Below are 26,522 nucleotides of genomic sequence, written 5' to 3'. Positions count from 1 at the left end.
AGTAAAATAATACCCTTCTCAAAATAAACACACAAATTTCTTGTAAATACCTTCTTTTCCCCAAGAGTAAACACAAAACATGCTCTAAAGAAGCACCACCCAATGTTTAAATACAACTAGCTCAAAATGTAGCATGTAAACATGAGTACCTCCAGCCAGGATCTTCTCTTCCAATTCTGCCATTTGCTTCTTATAGGCTTTTAAAGCTGCTTCTTTGAAAGAGGGACGGATTCTCCTTGGCTTTGTGATTTCCACTGGCTGTTCCGAGATGTTTTGGTTTTCATCTTCTTTTATTTCCATTTCAGCTGATGTTTCATTTAATGGTTTCAATCCCCCTTCACTAACCACATCATCTCCCTGCCCATCATAACCCTCATCTTGTGGGGTTTCATAGGGTGTTTCATATGAAGGGTGATCATATACCTGCATTTGTTCATCTGTTTCAGTCATACTAGTCCTGTTTTCCAGCTTAGCAAGGACTTGTTCCATCACTTCAACATAATCTGTTTCATTATCAGCCACTGGTTCACTATAGTCCTCCTCATCCTCTGCTTTGTAGTAAAAAGGCTCAGTGTAGACATCAGAGTCAAGGGTGGTACTTGATTCATTTGCAGTTGATTGGGATAATGTCCGAAATCTCCCCATTAAGGAAGAGCCACTGTCTTCACACCCACTGAGACTCTGTGTGCTTTTGTTCCATACCACTTCCAAGGCTGATTTAGCCCTCTGTAATGTAGATCCAAATTTTGGGAAGCTGAAAGCCTTATCAGAAAGGTCAATACTTAATCGACTATGCCAAGATTTGGGTGGGGCATCCTCTGAGTCATCACTTTGCAATTCACTTTGACTTCGATACATCATGGGCAATTGGTTTTGATTTTGGTACAGCTCATTAGAATTAGATTCCTGATAAGAATCATATCGGCCAACCCATTGGCCTTGTGGTTCATTATCCAACCCAGGGCATGGAGATGAGTTGTCATCTTGGGTGAAATCATAGCTCTCAGAATCATCTTGAAGGTCACTGTGGCACTTTCCCAAGTCTTCTAGGTCTTTATTGTAAACATCTAGTTGCTGATCAGATAGACTGTTTGTGTCATAGTCAAAAGCTTCCTGGGTGGATGAATCTAAACCTAAGTCAGCTCCTTGCTCTACCTGATTCCATTCCTTCCATGGAGAAAGATCCTCGTGTAAAGAGAGCTGAGAATCGCTATAATGACTTTGGTCTCCAGATGCACACACCATGCCATTACTCATTCCACTATCCACAGTTTCTGTGTTCTCAATTTCACTCGGCCCTTGGACACCCTGAACGGCCACATTCAAATGTTGATCCTGCAGACTGTCATACAAGGTGGGTGTGTCCTCCTGTTTCCTCTGCCAAAGTTCCCGGTCTGAAGATGACAGGAGGGAGCTTCCATTAGTTCTAGGGAAAAACTGATTTTCTGAAAAATCCTCTGAGTAGGACTGACATAATTTGGAAAAATCTGATTCAGAACGACTAAGTTTAGCAGTGAAAAAATCACTCTGTGAATGCCAGAGGGGTGTAGCATCTGCATAATGGGTTGTAGTTTGTTTTTCCAAATTATCTGATTCTGGCAATTGTGAGGAAATTTTATCATAATCAGATTTATTTGATATTCTGCTGCTACTAGCAGTTTTATTCTTGGCTCTAGCATTGTGTGATTTTGAACTTGACTTGGAAGTACTTCCTTTTGTTGGAAACTCTGACTTGGAAAGCACAGCATAACTGTTTCTATTGAGGTCAGATTCCAGTTCTCCATCACTGTCATCAGGTGACTGCCAATTGTTCTTCTTGCTTTTGGGCTCTGGAGTAGACAGCTTTATATCCATGCTCTCATATGTCTGGGAGGACGGTATCCCTCTCTCTTTTCTTTCTCTTACGTCATGAGTAAGAATATCTGTTGAGATTCCAATTCCTGTTCCTTTGAGTTTGTAGGATTTTTTTAAGACAGAATCCCTTTGCTGAGGGGTTTCAAAGTACACAAGTATGGGTCGAGGCTTTGCATTTGGGCAGTCCCTCTGGTGGCCTATCCTTTGAGCAAATTCGATTTTAATAGCATTCGGTGCATCTGAGAAACCCATTTTATCGATTAGAATTTGGTATACCACACTTTCAACATATTCAAATCTTTCTTCAGGGACATTTAGAAATCTCAGGCTTGCTTTGCTACCCATATGACCTAAGTGTTTAATATAATCATGGATGTCTCTGGTTTCCCTTCGAGACTGGACAAACCCTGTACGAAGCTGTTCAATTTCACTTTGTACAACCTCCACACTGCTGGAGATTTCATCGATGGAATGCTTAAGAGCGTTGACATGCCCTCGTAGTTCAGAAAGTTCTGTTTCAATCTGACTTATACCCTGAAGTTCCTTAAAGATCATTTCCATGACATCATGTGTTTGGCTAATGCACCCAGAGGAACTGAATCCTGGCTCCAGGGCATTTGTCTTTGGGTTTCGTGCAGTTCTGTCCAAAGATTTACTTCTTATTCCCCAGGTTTTCTTCATTGTGCTCAACTCTGAATCTGATGAGACACACTCCTGACTCTTTTTCCATTTTCTCAGTTTGCGTAACGCTCCTAGTTTCAAGCTATGTAGAGTGCGTTCTCCATCAGAGCTGCCCTCAGAGGGAGCTAGGCTGCTTGAACTCTTTCTATTGCGTCTAACTGGCATTGTGTGTGTTGATTGTGCCTGGTTTTCTGTACTACTCCTTAGTTCATTGAGTGATTCTGAATAGGAACTCTCAATTGAAGATAACTCTTGAAGCCGATCCTCATTATCACTGTTGGTTACATTAATATTCTTTTGTAGGCCATTGGCAATAGCTACTCGGTAACTGAATGTTGGTGAGAGGGAAAACTCTTTATTAGCCTCTTCTTCTTCAGTGGATAAGTTACGAGTAGATGAACACTTTGCAATCTTCTTTACAGTGCTTTTTAAGGTATTAGAAAATTTGGGGGTTTTGGTCTGGCCAGCAGTAGTAAAGTCTTGATCCTTTTTCTGCTGATGACTCTCTTTTTTTTTGGTTGTATTTCCCAATTTCTTTGTAAACATTCCTTTGCAAAGCTTATGTATGTAAGGTAAAATCAGGCTCTTGAAAAGATTAGCCACCATGGAGAGCAATTAGTGCAAGCTTTTCTGCCCCAGAGAAGTAAACAAGGTATTGGGATGAAAATCTGTAAATCCAAGGCAAGCATCTCTGTTCAGATGTTCTGTGAATTATTGAAAATAGCAGGCAGGGCAGCCAGGGCTCCACTGCTGTGTCAATGTCCTGTGAAAACCAGAAGCAAAGCTCCAATTATGGAAGACATTCTCTCCTGGCGAAGGGGTTTCATGAATCTCTCTCATTTCCACATAACTTCGCAGAGTGTCTAAAAGAAAGGAAGGTTAAAATGAATATCAGAATTCAATTCTAGATTTATCCCATTTCTAACATTTTTCAGAAGTATTCAAGATACACAGTGTATGAAAAATTGCAGAGGGGGCAGGGGGATATCTGAATTTCAGGACATAGTTACTTTTAAAATAACTATAAAGGAAATCCATACCAATAACTATGTTTAAGTTATATTTTTCTTCCTAAATCATTTATGGGTGGACACAACTGAACTGAATAAATGAGCTGAAATAGTAATAAAAGGTAATAATGGTTATTTAGGAAAGGCTATGTAAGATATTAGGCAAATTTAAAAAGCTACAATGACTACATGACATTATCATTTCCACTTTATTTCCTTTCCTAAAAGTCATTTACTGACACAAACATAAGCATAAGCATTCAAAACTAAATGTTCTCCCTATCCTAGACATTCAAAATTCATCAAATTAATATTATTCATGTATGTAAGACCTTTTCTAGTCAAATAACATTTTCCTTTTCTAGGGATTCAATGACTGGAAATTTCTTAAATAATAAAGTCATCCAAGTGAGAAATATTTCATATGATTAAATAAATACCAAGAGGAAATATATTTGAAAATACAGATAATATATCCAAGTTTTGAAAGGACATGACTTGAAAGAGTTGAGCCATCCCAATCAACTGGTACAGCCCTGTGGCAGATGGCAGGGTACCCATCCCCAGGCTAGAACTATGACTGGAGATCGAGTACCAAATTACAAAAGGAAATTGTGCCACAAATAAGATATGCCTACAGATAATCAAAAACTGGTCAGACATAATTCATCCAATGATTTGGTATTTTATAATGGGACCACACCAGTAACTAATCTTTATGACGGTTATTTTCTCAAATTACATGAAGTAGAAGAAGAAGAAAAGGGAGAAGGAAAAGAAAAAAGTTTACATTCATTTTCCTGGTTCACCAGCACCACACCTTGCATGTGGTAGGTATTTGAATAAAATTTTGTGGAACTGAACTTAACTATTTTACAGTTGAAAGATATCACAGAGTAGTGGTTAACAGCCAAAGCCTTTGCTAACATTGAACTACATATTTGGGTAGGTAAATAATGTGATTCTTTAAAGAATACATCATAAACTGGTATGGTTTTAGGAGCTGGCTGACTATAAGCTCCCTCTGCTTGTAAATCTGCCATTTTTACTTCACTCACATTCTTCAGGGGCTGGGGGGGGGGCGGGGGGAAACATGCCCTGGCCAGGAGGAGCCAAGCTTCAGAAGAAACAGGGCAATGTAAGTGAGAAGGGGAAGCATAAAGATGGAGGAGAGAAAGAGACAGATTCTAAAGAAGTCCTTGTCTTTGGGGTTTCATCAACTGTTAGAGTCTAATTCCTCTTATCTAAAACAATTTGATATTCATTAGTAATTACAAGCCCCCCAGACAACCTCTCCTTGTGGAGAGAAGACTTTGGAAAGTTAAGTGACAGGAAGGAAGGAAATTATTTTAAAACCAACTTTCACACAATAAACTGTTCTAACAATCATTCAACCCAAGATCCGGAGCCTATCAAAACTCAAAACAAATACTGCTTGTTTAAATGAGAGCAACAATTTTGTCAATGCTTCTGATGTTTCATGAAATTGTACATTTCCTGACCTGCATTGTTTGCTCAGAACTATTGTTCTAGGCAATAATTGTTGGCAAAATTTTGAGCAGGAAAGTTCAAACTGAATTGAAGTCCTGCCTCAAAAAAACATGAACCCAAGGGCCTGTGTCCACACTGTTGCACCTATAAACTCACTTGCTCTACATTCCAGCCACACGGAGTGACTTGTTATTCACTAAGGGCTCTATGTTCCTTCACGCCTCAGTAAATTTTCTGTTCTCTATCTAGAATATCATTTGTATCTTGCCCACCCTGTCTGTAAAAATTGTATTTAAACTCCAGAATCATTTGTCCTGTGAAGACCTCACCAACCACCCACACTTGAGCTTTTCTCTCTCTTTGCCACACTCTCCCACAACCCAGTTCATAGACAATTAGAACTTTTCTATATTACAATCTTATTTCTTTCTCCATTCATGATATCCTCTTTAAGGTTAAAAACTATAACTTGTCTCAGCATACATGATAAGCTCTCAATAAATGTTTGCTGAAGAATTGGCCTCAGCGTACAAAGTTCCAGTTACACAAGATAATAAATCCTAGAGAGCAGCTGTATAGCATAGTGCCAATAGTTAATGTATTGTATTGGGGTGGCTGGGTGATAGACATTGGGGAGGGTATGTGCTACGCTGAGCGCTGTGAATTGTGCAAGACTGTTGAATCACAGATCTGTACTTCGGAAACAAATAACGCAACATATTTTAAGAAAAAAGAAAAAGAAGAAGATAACAGGAGAGGAAGAATGAAGGGGAGTAAGTCAGAGGGGGAGATGAACCATGAGAGACAATGGACTCTGAAAAATAAACTGAGGGTTCCAGAGGGGAGGAGGATGGGGGGATGGGTTAGCCTGGTGATGGGTATTGAGGAGGGCACGTTCTGCATGGAGCACTGGGTGTTATGAACAAACAATGAATCATGGAACACTGCATCAAAAACTAATGATGTAATGTATGGTGATTAACATAACAATAAAAAAATTTAAAAAAATTGTATTATATACTTAAAATTTTTGCCAAAAGTGTAGATCTTATGTTAAGTGTTCCTATCACAAAATAGTAGTAAAAAAAAAAAGGTGGGTGGAAACTTTTGGGGATGATGGATATGTTTATGGCATGGACTGTGGTGATGGTTTCACAGACGTATACTTATTTTAAACTAATTTTAAAGAAAAAAAGAATTGGCCTCCACTTCAGCCAATTTAATTTTGGTTGCCCAAAATTAAACTCCATAAAATCTAGTCATTTTCTTGAATTATTAATCTCAATTATTATTATCATAATTATCCACTTCCACAGGACATATACCCAGGAGTCGTTCTAGCTTCCATATGATCCAGCCCTTGTTCAAACTGATGTGAATATGTCACCTCATCCTGCCAGTAATGCCTTAGTTCTGAACTCCACAATTTCTCATCTGAACTATTACCATTGTACTCTATATGGTCTTCCCGACTCTAACCTGGCCCTTCTCTCAAATCCTCCTCTCTAAAATTAATAAAAGATACAAATCCTCCTACCTAAAACTCTGCCAGTTTTAGCAGATGCATTCTCTGTCACTCCCACAAGCCCATCTGCCCCGGCCACACTGAGGTAGTAACAGTTCCTGAATACCATACTATTGCTTCACCAGTGTGCCTTTTTTCATGCTGTTTATTCTGCCTCCAACCATTTCTTCTTTCCTCTATCTCCACATGTCTCTCTCATGAACATCTCTAGAATATCTATATATCCTAGACCCAGCAGGGATCAACATCAACTTGTTTAACCTCTTCTGAGTCGGCACTTCCTCCTGTGTGCCCCCACAATGCCCTGAATGTACCCTTGTTGTGGTAACTCTTACAAAAATTATTTATGTAAAATATGTTATCTATGTCTCTATCTCTCAAATAGGACTGTGAACTCTTAGAGAGCTAAGGCTGTGTTCTTTTTAACTTTAAATATCCATATTGCATATTATATAGTAGACTCGTGATATTTGTTGTATAAATAAGTATATAAACAAATGAATGAATAGACAATAAGTCCGTGAGTCAATAGATAAACAATAGAGATCCAAGAAGCCTGAGATAGCTTTGCTGGACTTAAACAATCCAGAGAAAGAGATGCAGTCTGAGCAGAAGGCATATATCACAAACATCCATGTCCTGTCCAAAGAGGGAGAAGCATCCACTCTGGAGAAAGATAGGGACTAGAGGGAGAGGAGCTTGGATTGGCAAAATGGTAACAGAATGTGACAAGTTTTGAAACTTAGGTTGAGAAGCTCCATTTATGAGGAAGGGGGGTTAAGGAGATGGGGAGAGACCAGGATATCATCATATGATTCTCAACTACTTGTATTCAAAATCTTACATTTACCCACCAGTTGCGTTACCTTTATTAACATAGCCACATATTAATTTTGGTAATAAAGTTTGGAGGTAAGATGAAAGGATTTGAGAAGAACTTTGAGAGAGATTAAAATACTAGACTATGTTGTTATGGAAAGGCTAGTAATAGTATTTCATTGTTACTATGTGCCAAGCACCATGTGTGTCTAAGTTTCTAAAATTTACCTCATTTCATTTCATTCCCATAATTGTATGAAATATGTATTATTATTTTCCAGATTAAAAAAGCTGCAATTTCAAGTTTTTAGGAAATTTTTTTTTTTAAAGATTTTATTTATTTATTGGACAGAGAGAGACAGCGAGAGCAGGAACACGAGCAGGGGGAGTGGGAGAGGGAGAAGCAGGCTTCCTGCTGAGCAGGGAGCCTGATGTGGGACTCGATCCCAGGACCCTGGGATCATGACCTGAGCCGAAGGCAGACGCTTAACGACTGAGCCACCCAGGCGCCCAAGTTTTTAGGAAATTTGACTTAGGTCATGTAAATAACAAGAAACACAACCCAACTCCAACCCCAGATTCAGACTGCAAGTGTATTAACTCTGAAAAGCATACTAGGGTTGAATAGGAAGTAAAATACTTTTTGCAGGTATGTTAAATTCATTTTGTAAGAGAGCTATTTAATATGACTATAAAGCTGGGTGCACTATTGGGCTAAAAGAGCTAATGAACTTTAAACAGTAATTTATTGCTAAATCCTTACCAGAATTAAGTTAAAACATTTTCAGATCAATAAACAATTTTATGTTTCTTACCAAATGCACTAAAATAGGTGAACTGGGCATTTATGTATCAAAATTCTTTCAACAAAAATGATCAAACCAGAAAGTGATTAAGAGGTTTATCCTAAACTAATAAATTGTTTTTAAAAAATAAACAGAAAGGGGCGCCTGAGTGGCTCAGTCAGTTAAGCGTCTGCTTTCAGCTCAGGTCATGATCTCAGGGTCCTGGGATCGAGTCCCACATAGGGCTCCTTGTTTCTCCCTCTCCCTTTGCCTGCCGCTCTGCCTACTTGTGCTCTCTCTCTCTCTCTGTCAAATAAAGAAATAAAATCTTAAAAAAATAAAATAAAATAAAAATAAACAGAAAGACCCATTTCCCCAAGAATGAAGGTCAAATGAATTGTCTTCTTTATTCTTCATAAATAGATATTATGTGAATTTCTTCATCCAACAATAACCCATCTACATTTTTTACTCACTCCCATTTGCTACTTTAGGGGTAAATAATGGTGTCTAGTAGTGATACTTCTATAAGAGTTTTGGAATCTGGGATGCCTTGGTGGCTCAGTCAGTTAAGCGTCTACCTTCAGCTCAGGTCATGATCCCAGGGTCCTGGGATCAAGTCCCACATAGGGCTCCTTGCTCAGTGGGGAGCCTGCTTCTCCCTCTGCCTGCTGCTCCCCCTGCTTATTCTCTCTTTTATTTATTTAATTTTTCAGAGAGAGCTTAACCGACTGAGCCACCCAGGCACCCCTAAATAAAATCTTTAAAAAATTTAAAAAAAAAGAGTTTTGGAACCTACAAGGTAATTTTGTGTATATCAACTCATATGATCTGCATGGTAACCTAGTAAAGTTATTATCTGCAGTTCATGGTTAACAATGGTAAGTCTACTTGCTAAAGTAATTGCCTGGGAATCCTGACTCCAAAACTTGGTTCCTTCACTATACATTCTCCTTACATTAGACAAGTAATATTTCAATAGCTCACTGACCTATTCAAGTAATATTCCCTACCATTCTAAACCATGTTATAAACTGATTTTCACCTAAAGTTCCCTAAATATTATTTTTTTCTTCTTAGTCTCCTACTACAGACTATTGCATACCCTCTACACGAGGCTGCTTTATGGTTCCATGGATACACTAAGCTTATTCTTTCATTGTTTCTTCTTTTCTTGCTCTTCACACTGTCTAGAGTGTCCTCCAGTATACCAATCTCAATCATTTAATTGATAGATCAAGACTAATCTTTTCCACAAAAGTTTCTTTTCCTATTCTCTCATTTTCTCTTTTTCATATAATTTTTATAATCTGAACCATGACATTTAGTCCTTAATTACCTTCTATTCATCACATAGCTCTTTTACATGTTTTCCATTTTTTTATTATTATGTTCAATTAACCAACATATAGTACATCATTAGTTTTTGATGTAGTGTTCAAAGATTCTTCAGTTGTGTATAACACCCAGGGCATCTTTTCCATTTTTAATGCTTATTTTATGTCATACTCTGTCTTGAGTGCTTTGTATAGATTACTACATTATTGTCTGATTGTAAGCTCTGCAATAGGTACTGTCATTAATCCATTTTACATATCAAGGAACTGAGAACCGGGAACCTGAGTAGCTAGCATGAAGTCACACAGCTAGGAAGTTACGTAGCTAGAATTGTAAACCAAACTGACTGGCTTCAGAGTCCTTATTAATAAACACCACGTGTACTGTTAAGCCCATAAGGACCAACCTTAGAGAAAAAGGGGGGTTTCCTATGTACTACAGTTGAAGAAGGACTGCCCCCTCATGAAGAATCTATACTAGTTTCTACTATTAGAGCTTTACTCCCTTTATTTAAGATTTTGGTTCTTGTTGAAATGAAAATCTCACCAAGGGGACCCTATGTTTTAAGGCTTATCAGCCATTCTGTATCTGGGTATAAAGTGCTTATGAGAATATTCCTCAAGAATAGGAGGGAGATCACAAAGAGAGAGAACACAAAGAAGCTTGATGATGGGAAGAATCCGCTACCAAGGGAGATAAGTAGGAGGGTAGGTCAGAAAGAAGAGACTGAGAAACCTACAATAAGCTTGGCCTAATGCACATGGCCTTGTCTTATTCCCAGCTACACTGCTTAAGGATAAAAACCGTCTATTTCAGGCTTTGCAACTTCTGCTCACTTACACACACACAGAACGGAGCACAGGTGCCCTGGCTTACAGATGAGCAACTTGGAACGCTATCATCCCAGAGCCGAGTTACGTGTTTTTTGTTTGTTTTATCCATAAAATCCACCTTTTTTTGCTTTTTCAAAGTCAGATGTGGAAACGCAATGATACAATTAATAAAGCAGAGCTCCTTGGGTTGGAGCTAGAGTCCCATATTACCTGCTGCTTCCACGTGAGCAACAGCCCATATAGCCTCTCTACAGGGACCTAGGGCTTGGGGAATCCAGCTTGGGAAGCACTAATCTGCAAACTGGGCACAGCATGCAGTGAAAACCCAGAAAGGTCAAAACACTAGCCTGAGTTCACACAGCAGAGCTGGAATGAAAATGCAGGTCTCCTGCCCTGACTTCACTGTTTTGTTTTCTTTTCTCCCTGTGCTGTGCTGCCTTCCTCTAAAGCAATCTAATCCAAGAGTTTGGCACCTTTCTACTGTGCCCAGTGTTCTCTGATATGATAATCTAACTCTATCCTAAATAATTTGACATTTACCTTGATTTCTAAAGGCAATGTCTGCAATTTTCTGGAACTGGAAATCCTTTAATGTTAAAAGTGATTTCTAAAAGAAAATCTTGTGAGTAATTTTGACATGATTGGAATTTTTACTAGAGATTTAGCTGTATAAAGTAAGGCCATTGAGGAAGAATACCCATTCTGGAAAAGAGCCACTGCTACTTCTAAAGTTTTTCACATCTCCGTCCCACCAGGTTGTAAGGACACATTACCAGCCTAGTGTCCTATGCCTAGGCAGGGTCCCAGATTCCTGTAAGATAAACCACCTCACACACACACACACACACACACACACATACACACACAACCCTGTGCTTCCCAAACACTTTTTGGTATCTCTATCCTAATGGGCAATGTCTACCTGGTCTTCAATATGTTAAAATATTTTGTCCTCAAAACAACCTCACAAGGTAAAATATTACTCTCATTTTAAAAACAAGAAAACTGGGAGGAGCAAGATGGTAGAGGAGTAGGAGACTTAAATTTCATCTGGTCCCAGGAATTCAGCTAGATAGGGATCAGCTAGATCCCTATCTGCTATCCCTATCAGCTAGATAGGATCTGGTCCCAGGAATTCAGCTAGATAGGGATCAAACCATTCTGAACACCTACGAACTCAACAGGAGATCAAAGAAAAGAATAGCAGCAACTCTCTGAACAGAAAAGCGACCACTTTCTGGAAGGTACCCAACAAACAGCAGATCTAGGGAGACTTGCCTTTCTCCCCTAGGAGAAGCGGCGCGGGAGCACACCTCAAGAATCTGCTGGGTTTGAAGACTCAAAATGGTGTCATGTGCCAGAGATAGAAATGCTCGGTGACAGGCCAGGTGCGGCCGGAGACTGGAGAGACAGGAGTGATTGATTGATTTTGGGGGCTCACTGAGGAGTGGGGCCCCAAGTTCTTGGCAACTCCAGGGTAGAGATTGGGAGGCTGCCATTTTCACTATCATCTTCCAAAGCTGTACGGAAAGCTTACAGGGAATGAAAACTCCCAAGAGCAAATCTGAGCAGATTACATTGCCTGGACAGGCAAGGGCGGGGCAATTCTGCCTCTGGCAAAGACATTTGGGAACCATGGCAACAGGCCCCTCCCCAAGAAGATCAGCAAGAACAGCCAACCAAGACAAGTTTACTGATCAATGAGAATGGCAGAACTCCAGGGCTAGGGGAATACTGCACATAGAATTCATGGCTTTTTCTTCCATGATTCTTTAGTCTTTCAAAGTTAATTTTTTTTTCTTTTTTTCTTTTTCTATTTTTTTTTAATTTTTCTTTTTCCCTTTTTCAAACAACATCTTATCGATCCCTTTTTTAAAAATCTTTTTTATTTTTCATTTTGAGTCATATTCTATCTCTTCATTGTAGTTAACCTTATTTTTGGTCTATATATAGGTTGTTCTCTCTTTAAAATTTTGGGATACAGTTTCTTCTAACAGACCAAAATATACCCTAAATCTCTAGTGTATGGCTTCATTCTAGTCTCCTGCCTGATCACATTCTCCCCCCTTTTTTTTTTAATTTCTCTTCTTTTTTCAACCAACTTTTGATCTTATCAATTCCTTTTATAAAATCTTTTATAATTTTCATCTTTACAGTCATATTCCATCCCCTCATCCTATTTACCTTTATTTTTGTACATATATAAGTTTTTCTTCCTTTAAAATTTTGGGAGGCAGTTTCTTCTAACAGACCAAACTATGCCGAAAATACAGTGTGTGGCACTGATCTATTCACCAGCATGATCATATCTGATGATATCCTTTTTTTTCTTTTTCTTCTTCTTTTTTCTTTCTTTCCCTTTCTTTTCCCCTGGTTTCAGGTCTGTTCTGATTTGTTTAGACTATATTTTTCTGGGGTCGTTGTTACCTTGTTAGCATTTTGTTCTCTCAATTATCTATTCTCCTCTGGACAAAATGACAAGATGGAAAAACTCACCTCAAAAAAAGAACAAGAGGCAGTACCAAATGCCAGGGACCTAATCAATACGGACATTAGTAAGATGCTGGACATAGAGTTCACAATGATGATTATAAAAATAATAGCTGGGCTTGAAAAAAGCATGGAAGATACTAGAGAAACCCTTTCAGGAGAAATAAAAGAACTAAAATCTAACCAAGTCAAAATCAAAAAGGTTATTAATGAGGTGCAATAAAAAATGGAGGCTCTAACTGCTAGGATAAATGAGGCAGAAGAGAGAATTAGTGATATAGAAGACCAAATGATGGAAAATAAAGAAGCTGAGAAAAAGAGAGATAAACAACTACTGGATCACGAGGGCAGAATTCGAGAGATAAGTGGTACCATAAGATGAAACAATATTAGAATAATTGGGATCCCAGAAGAAGAAGAAAGAGAGAGAGGGGCAGAAGGTATATTGGAGCAAATTATAGCAGAGAACTTCCCTAATGTGGGGAAGGAAACAGGCATCAAAATCCAGGAGGCAAAGAGAACCCCACTCAAAACCAATAAAAATAGGTCAACACCCCGACATCTAATAGTAAAACTTACGAGTCTCAGAGACAAAGAGAAAATCCTGAAAGCAGCTGGGGAGAAGAGATCTGTAACCTACAATGGTAGAAACATTAGATTGGCAACAGACCTATCCACAGAGACCTGGCAGGCCAGAAAGGACTGGCATGATATCTTCAGAGCACTAAACAAGAAAAATATACAGCCAAGAATACTATATCCAGCTATGCTGTCATTGAAAATAGAAGGAGAGATAAAAAGCTTCCAGGACAAACAAAAACTAAAGGAATTTGCAAACACAAAACCAGCCCTACAAGAAATGTTGAAAGGGGTCCTCTAAGTAAAGAGAGAGCGTAAAAGTCACATACACCAGAAAGAAAAACAGATAATATATAGTAACAGTCACCTTACAGGCAATACAGTGGCACTAAATTCATATCTTTCAAAGTTACCCTGAATGTAAATGGGCTAAATGCCCCAATTAAAAGACACAGGGTATCAGATTGCATAAAAAAACAAGACCTATCGATATGCTGTCTGCAAGAAGACACCCCCAAATTGAAAGTGACGGGGTGGAAAATTATTTACCATGCTAATGGACACCAAAAAAAGCTGGAGTGGCAACCTTATATCAGAAATTTAAATTTTAAACCAAGGACTATAATAAGAGATGAGGAAGGACACTATATCCTACTTAAAGGGTCTATCCAACAAGAAGATCTAACAATTGTAAATATCTATGCCCCTAACATGGAGGCAGCCAATTAATAAGCTAATTAATAAGAAAATCAAAGAAACACATTGACAACAATACAATAATAGTGGGGACTTTAACACCTCCCATCACTGAAATGGACAGATCATCTAAACAAAAGAGCAGCAAGGAAATAAAGACTTTAAATAACACATTGGACCAAATGGACTTCACAGATATATTCAGAACATTCCATCCCAAAGCAACACAATACACATTCTTCTCTAGTGCCCATGGAACATTCTCCAGAATAGATCACATCCTAGGTCACAAATCAGGTCTTAACCAGTACCAAAAGATTGAGATCATTCCCTGCATATTTTTGGAATAAAATGCTTTGAAACTAGAACTCAATCACAAGAGGAAAGTTGGAAAGAACTTAAATATATGGAGGCTAAACAGCATTCTACTAAAGAATGAATGGGTCAAGCAGGAAATTAAAGAAGAATTTAAAAAATTCATGGAAACCAATGAAAATGAAAACACAACTGTTCAAAATCTTTGGGATGCAGCAAAGGCAGTCCTAAGAGGAAAGTACATAGTAATACAAGCCTTTCTCAAGAAACAAGAAAGGTCTCAAATACACAACCTAACCCTACACCTAAAGGAGCTGGAGAAAGAGCAGCAAATAAAGCCTAAATCCAGCCAGAGAAGAGAAATAAGAAAGAACAGAGCAGAAATCAATGAAATAGAAACCAAAAGAACAGTAAAACAGATCAACAAAACCTGGAGCTGGTTCTTTGAAAGAATCAATAAGATTGATAAACCCCTGGCCAGACTTATCAAAAAGAAAAGAGAAATGACCCAAATAAATAAAATCATGAATGAAAGGAGAGATCACAACTAACACCAAAGAAATACAAACAATTATAAGAACATATTACGAGCAACTATATGCCACCAAATTAGATAATCTGGAAGAAATGGATGCATTCCTAGAAGTGTATAAACTACCAAAACTGAACCCGTAAGAAATAGAAAACCTGAACAGACCCATAACCACTAAGGAAATTGAAGCAGTCATCAAAAATCTCCCAACAAACAAAAGCCCAGGCCAGATGGCTTTCCAGGGGAATTCTACCAAACATTTAAAGAAGAATTAATACCTATTCTTCTGAAACTGTTCCAAAAAATAGAAATGGAAGGAAAACTTCCAAACTCATTTTATGAGGCCACCATTACCTTGATCCCCAAACCAGACAAAGACCCCATCAAAAGGAGAATTACAGAACAATATCCTTGATGAACATGGATGCAACAATTCTCACCAAAATACTAGCCAATAGGATCCAACAGTACACTAAAAGGATTATTCACTACGACCAAGTGGGATTTATTCCTGGGCTGCAAGTTTGGTTCAACATCCACAAATCAATCAACATGATACAATACATTAATAAAAGAAAGAACAAAATCCATATGATCCTCTCAAGAGATGCAGAAAAAGCATTTGACAAAGTACAGCATCCTTTCTTGATCAAAACTCTTCAGAGTATAGGGATAGAGGGTACATACCTCAATATCATAAAAGCCATCTATGAAAAACCCACATAAATATCATTCTCAACGGGGAAAAACTGAGAGGTTTCCCCCTAAGGTCAGGAACTCGGCAGGGATGCCTACTATCACCACTGCTATTCAACATAGTGTTAGAAGTCCTAGCCATAGCAATCAGACATCAAAAATAAATAAAAGGCATCCAAATTGGCAAAGAAGTCAAACTCTCACTCTTTGCAGATGATATGATACTTTATGTGGAAAACCCAAAAGACTCCACCCCAAAACTGCTAGACCTCATACAGGAATTCAGTAAAGCGGCAGGATATAAAATCAATGCACAGAAATCAGAGGCTTTCCTATACACCAGCAACAAGACAGAAGAAAGAGAAATTAAGCAGTTGATCCCATTTACAATTGCACCAAGAACCATAAGATATCTAGGAATACATCTAACCAAGGAGGCAAAGAATCTGTACTCAGAAAACTATAAAATACTCATGAAAGAAATTGAGGAAGACACAAAGAAATAGAAAAACGTTCCATGCTCATGGATTGGAAGAACAAATATTGTGAAGATGTCAATGCTACTTAGAGTAATCTACACATTCAATGCAATCTCCATCAAAATACCATCCAATTTTTTCAAAGAAATGGAACAAATAATCCTAAAATTTGTATGGAACCAGAAGAGACCCCGAATAGCCAGAGGAAGGTTGAAAGAAAAGCAAAGCTGGTGGCATCACAAATCCAGACTTCAAACTCTATTACAAAGCTGTAATCATCAAGAGAGTATGGTACTGGCACAAAAACAGACATATAGATCAATGAAGAGAATAGAGAGCCCAGAAATTGACCCTCAACTCTATGGTCAAATAATCTTCAACAAAGCAGGAAAGAATGTCCAGTGGAAAAAAGAGAGTCTCTTCAACAAATGGTGTTGGGAAAATGGGACAGCCACATGCAGAAGAATGAAACTGGACCATTTCCTTACACCACACACAAAAAGAGACTCCAAATGGTTGAAAGACCTAAATGTGAGACAGGAGTCCATCAAAATCCTAAAGGAGAACACAGGCAGCAACCTCTTTGACCTCAGCCGCAGCAACTTCTTCCTAGAAAGATCACCAAAGGCAAGGGAAGCAAGGGCAAAAATGAACTATTGGGACTTCATCAAGGTAAGAAGCTTTTGCACAGCAAAAGAAACAGTCAACAAAACCAAAAGACAACCAACAGAATGGGAGAAGATATTTGCAAATGACATATCAAATAAAGGGCTAGTATCCAAGATCTATAAAGAATTCCTTAAACTCAACACCCAAAGAACAAATGATCCTATCAAGAAATGGGCAGAAGACATGAACAGACATTTTTCCAAAGAAGATAACCAAATGGCCAACAGACACATGAAAAAGTGCTCAACATCGCTCGGCATCAGGGAAATCCAAATCAAAACCTTAATGAGATACCACGTCACACTAGTCATAATGGCTAAAACTAAGAAGTCAAGAAATGACAGATGTTGGTGAGGATGTGGAGAAAGGGGAACCCTCCTACACTGTTGGTGTGAATGCAAGCTGGTGCAGCCACTCTGGAAAACAGTATGGAGGTTCCTCAAAAAGTTGAAAATAGAGCTACCATATGACCCAGCCATTGCACTACCAGGTATTTACCTCAAAGATACAAATGTAGGGATCTGAAGGGGTACATGCACCCCGATGTTTATAGCAGCAATGTTCACAATAGCCAAACTATGGAAAGAACCAAGATGTCCACTGACAGATGAATGGATAAAGAAGATGTGGTACACACACACACACACACACACACACACACACACACACACACACACACAGGAATATTATGCAGCCATCAAAAGGAATGAAATCTTCCCATTTGCAATGACGTGGTTGGAACTGGAGGGTATTATGCTGAGTGAAATAAGTCAATCAGAGAAAGACATGTATCATATGACCTTACTGATATGAGGAATTCTTAATCTCAGAAAACAAACTGAGGGTTACTGGAGTGGTAGGGGGTGGGAGATATGGGGTGGCTGGGTGATAGACATTGGGGAGGGTATGTGCTATGTTGAGCACTGTGAATTGTGTAAGACTGTTGAATTACAGACCTGTACCTCTGAACAAATAATACATTATATGTTAAAAAAAAAAAAAAGAAGAAGATAGCAGGAAGGGAAAAATGAAGGGGGGAAATCAGAGGGGGAGATGAACTATGAGAGACTATGGACTCTGAGAAACAAACTGAGGGTTCAGGGGGGTGGATGGATTGGCCTGGTGATGGGTATTAATGTGGGCACGTACTGAATGGAGCACTGGGTGTTATATGCAAACAATGAATCATGGAACACTACATCAAAAACTAATGATGTATGATCATTAACATAACATAATAAAAAATATATATATAGGTAAAAAAAATAATAAAAGGAATACAATTGATTAGTAATTAGTGACCATTTCAGACTGATTTCTATCTGTCCAATAAGCATATGGAATTTGTTCTACAGCATTAATTATCAGAAAAATGCAAATTAAAAAACAAAATGAGATGCCATTTTATAGAGACAAAGTGGCTCAAATTTAAAAAGACCAGAATAAATGCTTTTACCTCCTCAGACTACTGCATCTTCCACCAAAGTCTTCCAAAGCATAGAATAGACCTGTGGTCTCTACTTCCTCATGAGTCCATTCATCTTCAACTTCTTGCTTTCTGATTCCAGCCCCAGAACTCTACTAAAATTCCTCTTCTATTGGGCATGAATAATGTTTGTATAAAATGTAAATCTTCTACAACTATCTTTTGCATCTGAAGCCATTAACCACTTGGCCTTTCTTTAAATCATTCTATATACCTACATGACACCATGGCCCACTGGAGTCTCTCTCTGGACACAGTTATCTTGACCAGAGTCATCACATGATAAAAACTGGGCCAATCAGGGCCTCTCTTGGGAATCAGGAGTTGAACATGGAGTTTGTCAGATCTTTTCAGTCATTTCAACAAGGAAGTGACATAAAGTTGTGACCTGAGCAGTCAACTTTTGACTTTGTAAAAAATGAGCAGTGAAGACTTGTTTTCAGAAAAACAAAAGAATCCAGTAATGAGAGAACATATGGCCACAGAAGGAGGAAATGTCTTTGTTTCTGACTGTTCTCTTAAGCCTAGGTCTGGGGCCATTATGAGTTTTGTCTAAGGTATGATGAGATATCAGTTTCAATAAGTGTTCTCCTTTACAAAGAAACCTTAACAAGGTCCCTCACTGGCTTTTCTTTCTCTTTTCAGATTTTTATTCCTTTTTCTTCTAACTACCAAATTAATATATCTGCTTCTAGCTTCTTCTCTTTGCATTAATTCCGAGTTATGTGTTGGTCAGTTGGTCTGAATGACCATTAACAACTCAAATTCAATATTTTTCAAATCATCTTTATTCATAAACTATATTATCTATATTTCTCATACAGTACTAATTAACAAAATAAACATTCTCCTAGTTATACAGACTGGAACTTCAGGGCCTTTAATTCCTCTCTTTTATTGTCCCAAACTTCTAGCCAGTTCTAAATCTTATGGTCCTTAACTTCATAATTTCTGTCATTCCCCATACCTCCTTTCCACATTCCAGAGCCAGCATCCTGGTCAGGCCCTTGTCAGTGTTCACTTTAGGTCAATATCTTCTTTTACAAAACAAAAATTCACAAAAATGTAAGCATTTTTTGTAGGTCCTAATATATTCCAGTCATTATACTATACACATTAAAAAACATAAATTCACTTAATCCTCACCAGAGACTTTTACACTTGGCTATTGATAGGACTTCCTAGCTGTTCTCACCTCACCAATTATGCATAACTCTAGATGCATCCTTGTTCTGTAGCAAAAGTGAGAATTTTAAATTTTAATAAATGTTGTACAACATGGCAACAGACCAAAACTTAGATGCTTTCATAATTAGTATCTTGTTCCTTTCCCCTTTGGAGTATTAGATGCAGTGCAATTCTCTTCACACAATGGAACTTCATTTGATTCTAACTCTTGGGTGAAAGTCAATTACTTATGCTTCAAAGCATGCAAGCAAAATGGGTGTGGCACTTGTAAGTAAAATTAAAATTAGTTTCTCACTAAATAGACCTGTAATTTCCTTTTCCTGTATCACAAGGTGCTTTTAAGAAAAGCCATAAAGAAATTATTTCAAAATTCCTAACAGCAAGACATGTTTTAGCTTTTTCAGCAAAGATAGAGCATGTCCCATATAATAATAGATAATACATGCCACCAATAAAGAACTCAAAATATCAAGGCAGTTCTTTAAAAATGTCTTATACTTTTTTAGTATGGATTACTAAATTATACAAGTAAAGTCTCTTCAGGTCAAACCTAAAACATGCTTAGCATCAGCCAGGTCTTACCTCAAACAGCATCTGGGAATAAATAATCACAATGAAAGCAGTTGGTAACTTGATCTTTGGCAAGTCTAGATGCTGGTGTAGATTGAAATAAGAAAATAGAAAGAAATTAAAAAGGCAATACAAAAATACATCTGATAACAACAGGAGTTAAAATATACAATGTCTATCTATCCAAATTCAGATTTTCCAAAGACCCCTCTCACAAAGGAAGGTAAGCCCTTCCACCCTCCCAGAAAACCACCTTAAGATTCAGGCTCTGATTGTACCTGCGCTTGTCTGTTCCCCCTGACTCAGTCCATATCCTTCATTTAGGCTTTGATGACAACTAGAAAGCAAAGACCTAGAAGAATGCTGTTAAATTAGAGAGACTCTCTTTGATAACCAGGAATCACAACGTGCTATTTTTTTAAAACATTTTAGAAATATAAATGAAAAAATAACTTAAAAAATAATCAGTGAGAAAACCTTTCAAGTAAACTTCTATGCCTTCAGCAAAAGAAGGACATTTAAAAAAAAAAGGTATCCAGAGAACATACACTCTCTGTATACCTTTGAAATTAAAATCAATGTAATCTCAATCATAATATTTGTACTCCAGCCTCCCATCTGACTCTATTTTCAGAACTAATGAAAAGATAAGTGTGGCAGAATTGTGGTGTACCACAGAGATACCCCCTTCAGACTGAATCACTCATTCTTTCAACTGCCAAGAGTATTGTGTTCATTGCCAAAGGCATGTGATTAAGTCACTCTCTAAAAATGGCCCATGGCCAAGGGGTTTATTGCCTCTCTTCTAGGGTAACCCATAGCCAATGACTAATTGATGTGAGTGTTCAAATACCTAGTCCCTATGCTGTACTGCAGGGGCCGTGCCAGTATCAGAGCTTCCTGTAAGATTAGCTAAAGCCTCTATCACAAAGATATTGCAGTTCAGCTTCTCCCTCTACCAAATCTGAAAGATTATATATGTATGTATATATATATATACACGTATCTTTCATAGTTTATTTCCCAGGGTCATTCCCATAGTTATTCCCAGGGAATGAAAATTGGTACCAAGGAAGCACTGAGGAAGTGATTCTAAACTGACATATTTTATCTGGATTTTTCTTTGGTGGACTGGCAATGAGAACTAATTTCTAATGCTATATGGAAAACTGATAGCCTGTGGTGTACTGAAGCAATGCAATTGTTAAAATATTTACCAGTGGTAGACTGAGGTGTGATACCAGTAGAAGGAAATGAATTCATGTGTGCAATATCTCAAAGTATTTGAAAGGCTGAGAAGAGGAGGCAATTACCACTATGGAATAGAATAGCAGATGTTGGGGCCTCCGGATGCAGTGAAGAAAGATAATCAAAGGCTAAACGTGATTAATCACCAATTTGAGGCTAAGTGTAAATACAACGGATGTTCATGTCACCAGATAAATAAATTCTTACCTCTTGCAGCAGATGCAGGAAAAGCTGAGCACCAGGCCCAGGAATAAATCGTAAGAGTGGCAGAGCTCCAAAGAAGCTTTAATTGTCAACTTAGGCAGGTTGGCTATTCCAAGGTCAGGGCCTAAATTGGAAAAAAAAAATGGGACTGTGAGTCATGAGATGGGGACATCTGGATTAATTCACTTAAACTCTTGAATCTTCATATTCCCCTGAACTCTCTGAGACTGCAAAGGTGGCCCACTCCCTATTAGCAGCTAGTGTTCTATCCTTGTTTGAAGACAATGCAGAGGTCTCTAACCTGCAGGAAAATCTGTGCATTCTTCATAAAGACCTACCACAAACACTTTCATGAGCTTTCAGATCAATAATTAGGGTAAAGTCATGACATAATCCAGCTGAGTAAATGTGGGGTCTGTTAAGAGAGGAAAGAGACTCCATGTTGAAGAAACTGTAGGACCTCACCAACATATATGCACTTATATGTACTCAGAGGAATTGAGAGAGTACTTATTAACTGGAATCTGTCAGTACTGGATCAATGCAGAGGTATAGGAAGTTAAATAGGAAAGAGTGTATTTCTATGGAAGCATTCTCCTATGATACTGAATTTATCACCTGGCAGGGACCACAGAAGACAGTATAACACAGAACTATGGTGGTTCTTGTAAACTTGGAAAAAATTATAGTCTGCACTAAGTAGAAATAATATGGCAAATAGTAGAGGGAGGGATCATAAGTCTCAGAGAAGTGGATGTTCTAGAGTGGCTATACTACATAAAGTAAAAAAACTCATCAGCCAAAAATGTTCCATGGGAGGACACATCATTTTTTTTATATGTTAATCACCATACATTACATCATTAGTTTTTGATGTAGTCTTCCATGATTCATTGTTTGTGCATAACACCCAGTGCTCCACGCAGAACGTGCCCTCTTTAATACCCATCACCAGGCTAACTCATCTCCCCACCTACCTCCCCTCTAGAACCCTCAGTTTGTTTTTCAGAGTCCATCGTCTCTCATGGCTCAGGACACATCATTTAACAGTAAGTTTCTCAGTGGCATCACTGAACATCTCAGTGGTAGCTACCCTCTATAGGCTAGGAATGTTACAGAACTAGGCTTTTAAAACAATAGCAATGATAGGCTCACAGAACAAATGAAGTTAGGTAGTAGCATTTAACTATCAGAAAACATAGTATGTACAATCATCATAATAAGCTGCAATGTTGGAATGGCAGTCATGAGGCAACTCAGAGCTAAAGAAATGGTTAGAATGCAGTTCCTAGAAGTAAAAATAGATGCACACTCCTCCACAGATAATGTTTAATTTAGAAAAGCCAAAGAAACCATGGCTAGATGATCAACAGATTGAGGACAGCCTTGCCAATAAAAAGATAAAACTTCTACCCACTTTCTGGACCTGAGCCAATACTCAAATCCAGAACCTATTGACTGAAGGAGAGGCCAGGTCTCAGTGAGGTTTGGACCTCAGTACACCATAACAAATGAATATGGTAATAATTCCCACAGACCTTCACCAAGGTACCTACTTGTATAATCATATTCTAGGGAAGAGATTATCCAAATATTCTGAGAACTGTGAGACATACGTCTGAGTTGACACTGATACTAAGTGACCTGAACACCATTATAACCTTCTTTTAGAGTAGGGGCATATAAGAACAGATATTAAATGTAGTCTTAGCTCAGCTATGACTCTCAATGATCCACTGAGTCTGTGGACTCACCCACCAATAGTTTTTTCAGTCTTTAAGTGTATAATTGGAATGAATATATGTGGTAGTTGGCAGAACCTCCACATTGATTCCTTGGCCTGTGGGATAAGAGATATAATGGAGAAGGCCAAGAAAGTAAATAAAAAACATTATCACATTCTAGGGAATGAAGAGATCAGTATTACACATAAAGATTTAAGTGATGCAGGGTCATGGTCTCCATCAGATTCATATTAATTCATCTCCTTTAGTTTACCAGATTTGCCTCTACAAAAGCCACATAGATCCTAGAAGATGAAAGTGAACTACCATAAACTCAACAAAGTAGTCACCCCAATTGCAGTTGGCTCACAGATGTGATATCTTTGCTAGAGCAGATTAACATAGCCTCAGATACAAGGTATATGGTCACTGAACTGGCAAATTTACACTTTTCTATACTATCAGGAAAATAGTTCAGAAGCCGATCACATTCAAGTGGGGCAGACAAGAATATACAATCTTGCCCAGGAACTACGTTAATTCTCCCACTGGGACCTAGACCATCTGAGTATTCAGAAGAACATTTGACCACTACATTGATATCCTGTTAATTGGATCCAGTGAGTAAAAGTTGGCAAGAAGGTGAACAAGAAGAACTTAATAAGACATATGAGCTCTAGAGTAAAATTAATCCTATTATGATTCAGAATTCCACAACAGTGTAGTTTTTCAGAGTAAGTGGTCTAGAGCATACCCAGATATCCTCTCCAAAATAAAAAATAAGTCATTGTCTCAAAATGTAGTAGCTTCTGCGGGTTCTGGAAGTAACATAAACCATACTTGGGAATATTCCTATAGCCCATATACTGGTTATATCAAAGGTTGACATGGTTCACACACTATGGACAGAGACATCTGTGGTAAAAAAAAAAAAAAAAAAAAAGAAGAAGAAGAAAAAAAGTCACTTCGTGGAATTATAGTCAGACTCAATAGGAGAATCACAATATTGACTCCCTGATTCTGGAGAAAGTTCATGCCATCTGCAGTGGAGACCTATGCACTATTCAAAAAAATATTTCCCAATCTGCAACTGGGCCCAAATACATGCAGAGTACTTGAATATGTGGCATCAACTGACCATGCTGCTAGAACTATTTATCATGAGCTTAGTTCTGTTTGACTCACCAAATCCTAAGATTGGATGGACCCAATAGCAATTCACTATAAAATGGAAATGGTATACCTGGCATTATCAGGCATGAACAGTGTCACAGGGCACAAGTAAGTTGCACAAATATGCAGTATAGATCTTTGTCATCCACTACTATTGCACCAATGCCTCTTCCTCAGAATACGTGTGTGTGTGGCGGGCTGTGTGTGTGTATGCATGTGCACATATGTACATGCACATGCACACATACACACATATCCTTATTGGAAGATATCCCATAAGGACAACTAAGGGAAGAAGAAAACAATCTGAGCTTAGTGTATGGATGAGTTGTCTCAGCATGTGGGGGTCTCAATATGTAGGAAGTCCATGAAAATGGACTACTGCTACATAGTCCCACTTAATATGGCACTGAGTGACAGCAGTGAAGGAAAATCCTCCCAATGGGCAGAATTTGAGGTAGGTTACCTGATCATCCACTTTGTGTGGAAAGAGAAGTGGCCAATGGTAAGAATATATGTGGACTCATGAGCAATGGTGAATATCACTTGGATAATTTCTCAGGAGCCTGCAAAAAGAAAAATTGGAATATTAAAGTCAAAAAGAGCCAGGAAAGAAGCATGCAGATAGATTTAAGGAAAAGGACACAAAATGTGAAAACTGTTGTTTTGCACATTGATGCCCACCAGAGAGCATCTGCCATGAAAGAAGCAATAAATAACCAAGTAAATACAGAGAAGTAATCTACCTGATAAAGAATTCAAAGCACTGGTAATAAAAAATGCTTGCCAAACTGGGGAGCAGAATGGATGAACACAGTAAAAACTTCAACAAAGACATACAAAATACAAGAAAGTACCAAACAGAATTCACAGAGCTGAAGAATAATGACTGTACTTAAAAACACACTAGAAGGGTTCTGGAGTAGATTAGATGAAAGAGAAGAAAGGATAAGTCAGCTTAAAGATGGTGCAGTGGAACTCACATAATCAGAGCAGAAAAAAGAAAAAAAAGAATGAAAAAAAGTGAAGATAGTTTAAGAAACTTATAAAACATCAAATAGACTAACATTCTCATTATATGGCTCCCAGAGGAAGAGAGAGCAAAAAGGGTAGAAATCTTATTTGAAGAAATATTGGTTGAAAACTTCCCTAACCTGGGGAAGAAAATAGACACCGAGATCCAGAAAGCCCAGAGAGTTGCAAATGAAAGAAAACAGAGGCACACAACATGACACATTATAATTAATATGTCAAAAGTTAAAGACAGGGAGAGATTATTAAAAGCAGCAAGAGGGAAAAAAAATCTTGTTATATATGAAGAAAGTCCCAAAAGACCATCAGCAGAATTTTCAGCAGAAATTTTGCAGGCTAGAAGAGAGAAGCACAATATATTTGAAGGGCTGAAAGGGAAAGAAGGAAAAAAAAAAAAGCCCTGACAACTATGAATACTCTATTCAGCAAGATTATCATTCCGAATTAAAAGGGAAATAAAGTGTTCCAGACAAACAAAAGCTAAAGGAATTCATCACATTAAACTGGCCTTAATAGAAGTGTTAAAGGGACTTCTTTAAGCTAAAGAAATGGCACTAATAAATGACAAGAAAACATACAAAAGTAAAAATCTCACTGGTAAAGATAAATTTATGGTAAAGGTAGTGAATTAATCATTCATAAAGCTAGGATGAAGGTTAAAAGATAAAAGTAATAAAATTAACTAAATCTACAGTGATTAGTTAGGGGATACATTAAAAAAAGATTGAATGTGACATCAACATAAGTCATGGGAAGGGGATTAAAAATGAAGAGTTTTGGAATGAGTTCAAACTCAAGTTGCAGTCAACTTAAAATCACCTATTATACATACAGGATGTTATATTTGAGCCTCAAGGTAACCACAAGGCAAAAACCTATAGTAGATTCACAACAGAAAATGAGAAAGGAATCTAACATAACACTAAAGAAAATCATCAAACTTCAAGAGAAGATGAAAGGAACAGAGAGAAACTACAAAAACAGCCAGAAAACAATTACACAATGACAGTAAGTACAAACCTAGCAATTATTACTTTAAATGTAAATGGACTAAATTCTCCAATCAAAAGACATAGAATGGCTGAATGGATTTTTTTTAAAAAGT

The 26,522-nt window shown here is 37.9% G+C and overlaps 1 protein-coding gene across 12 annotated transcripts in view; it reads right to left on the bottom strand.

The window, feature by feature from the left end:
* The window catches only part of UNC13C (unc-13 homolog C), a 650,938-nt gene that overhangs the window by 607,752 nt on the left and 16,664 nt on the right, over window positions 1-26,522 (bottom strand). For 9 of the 12 annotated variants that reach the window (XM_027572007.2, XM_027572015.2, XM_027572008.2 and 6 more), the window contains 4 exons: window positions 24,852-24,951; window positions 21,492-21,612; window positions 20,049-20,120; window positions 150-3,398 (listed from right to left, as the gene is read on the bottom strand). In XM_027572007.2, coding sequence (XP_027427808.1) covers window positions 150-3,141 — 2,992 coding nt within the window. In that variant the 5' untranslated portion in view covers window positions 3,142-3,398; window positions 20,049-20,120; window positions 21,492-21,612; window positions 24,852-24,951. The remainder of the gene's footprint in view (window positions 1-149; window positions 3,399-20,048; window positions 20,121-21,491; window positions 21,613-24,851; window positions 24,952-26,522) is intronic. The other 3 variants (XM_027572013.2, XM_035728218.1, XM_027572014.2) reach the window with 1 other exon arrangement.

This window comes from Zalophus californianus, chromosome 6, assembly GCF_009762305.2.
Source record: "Zalophus californianus isolate mZalCal1 chromosome 6, mZalCal1.pri.v2, whole genome shotgun sequence".
NCBI classification, from domain to species: Eukaryota; Metazoa; Chordata; class Mammalia; order Carnivora; family Otariidae; genus Zalophus; species Zalophus californianus.
Note: the sequence above shows the minus strand (reverse complement) of the source record. Positions and strands in the feature narration are given on the sequence as shown.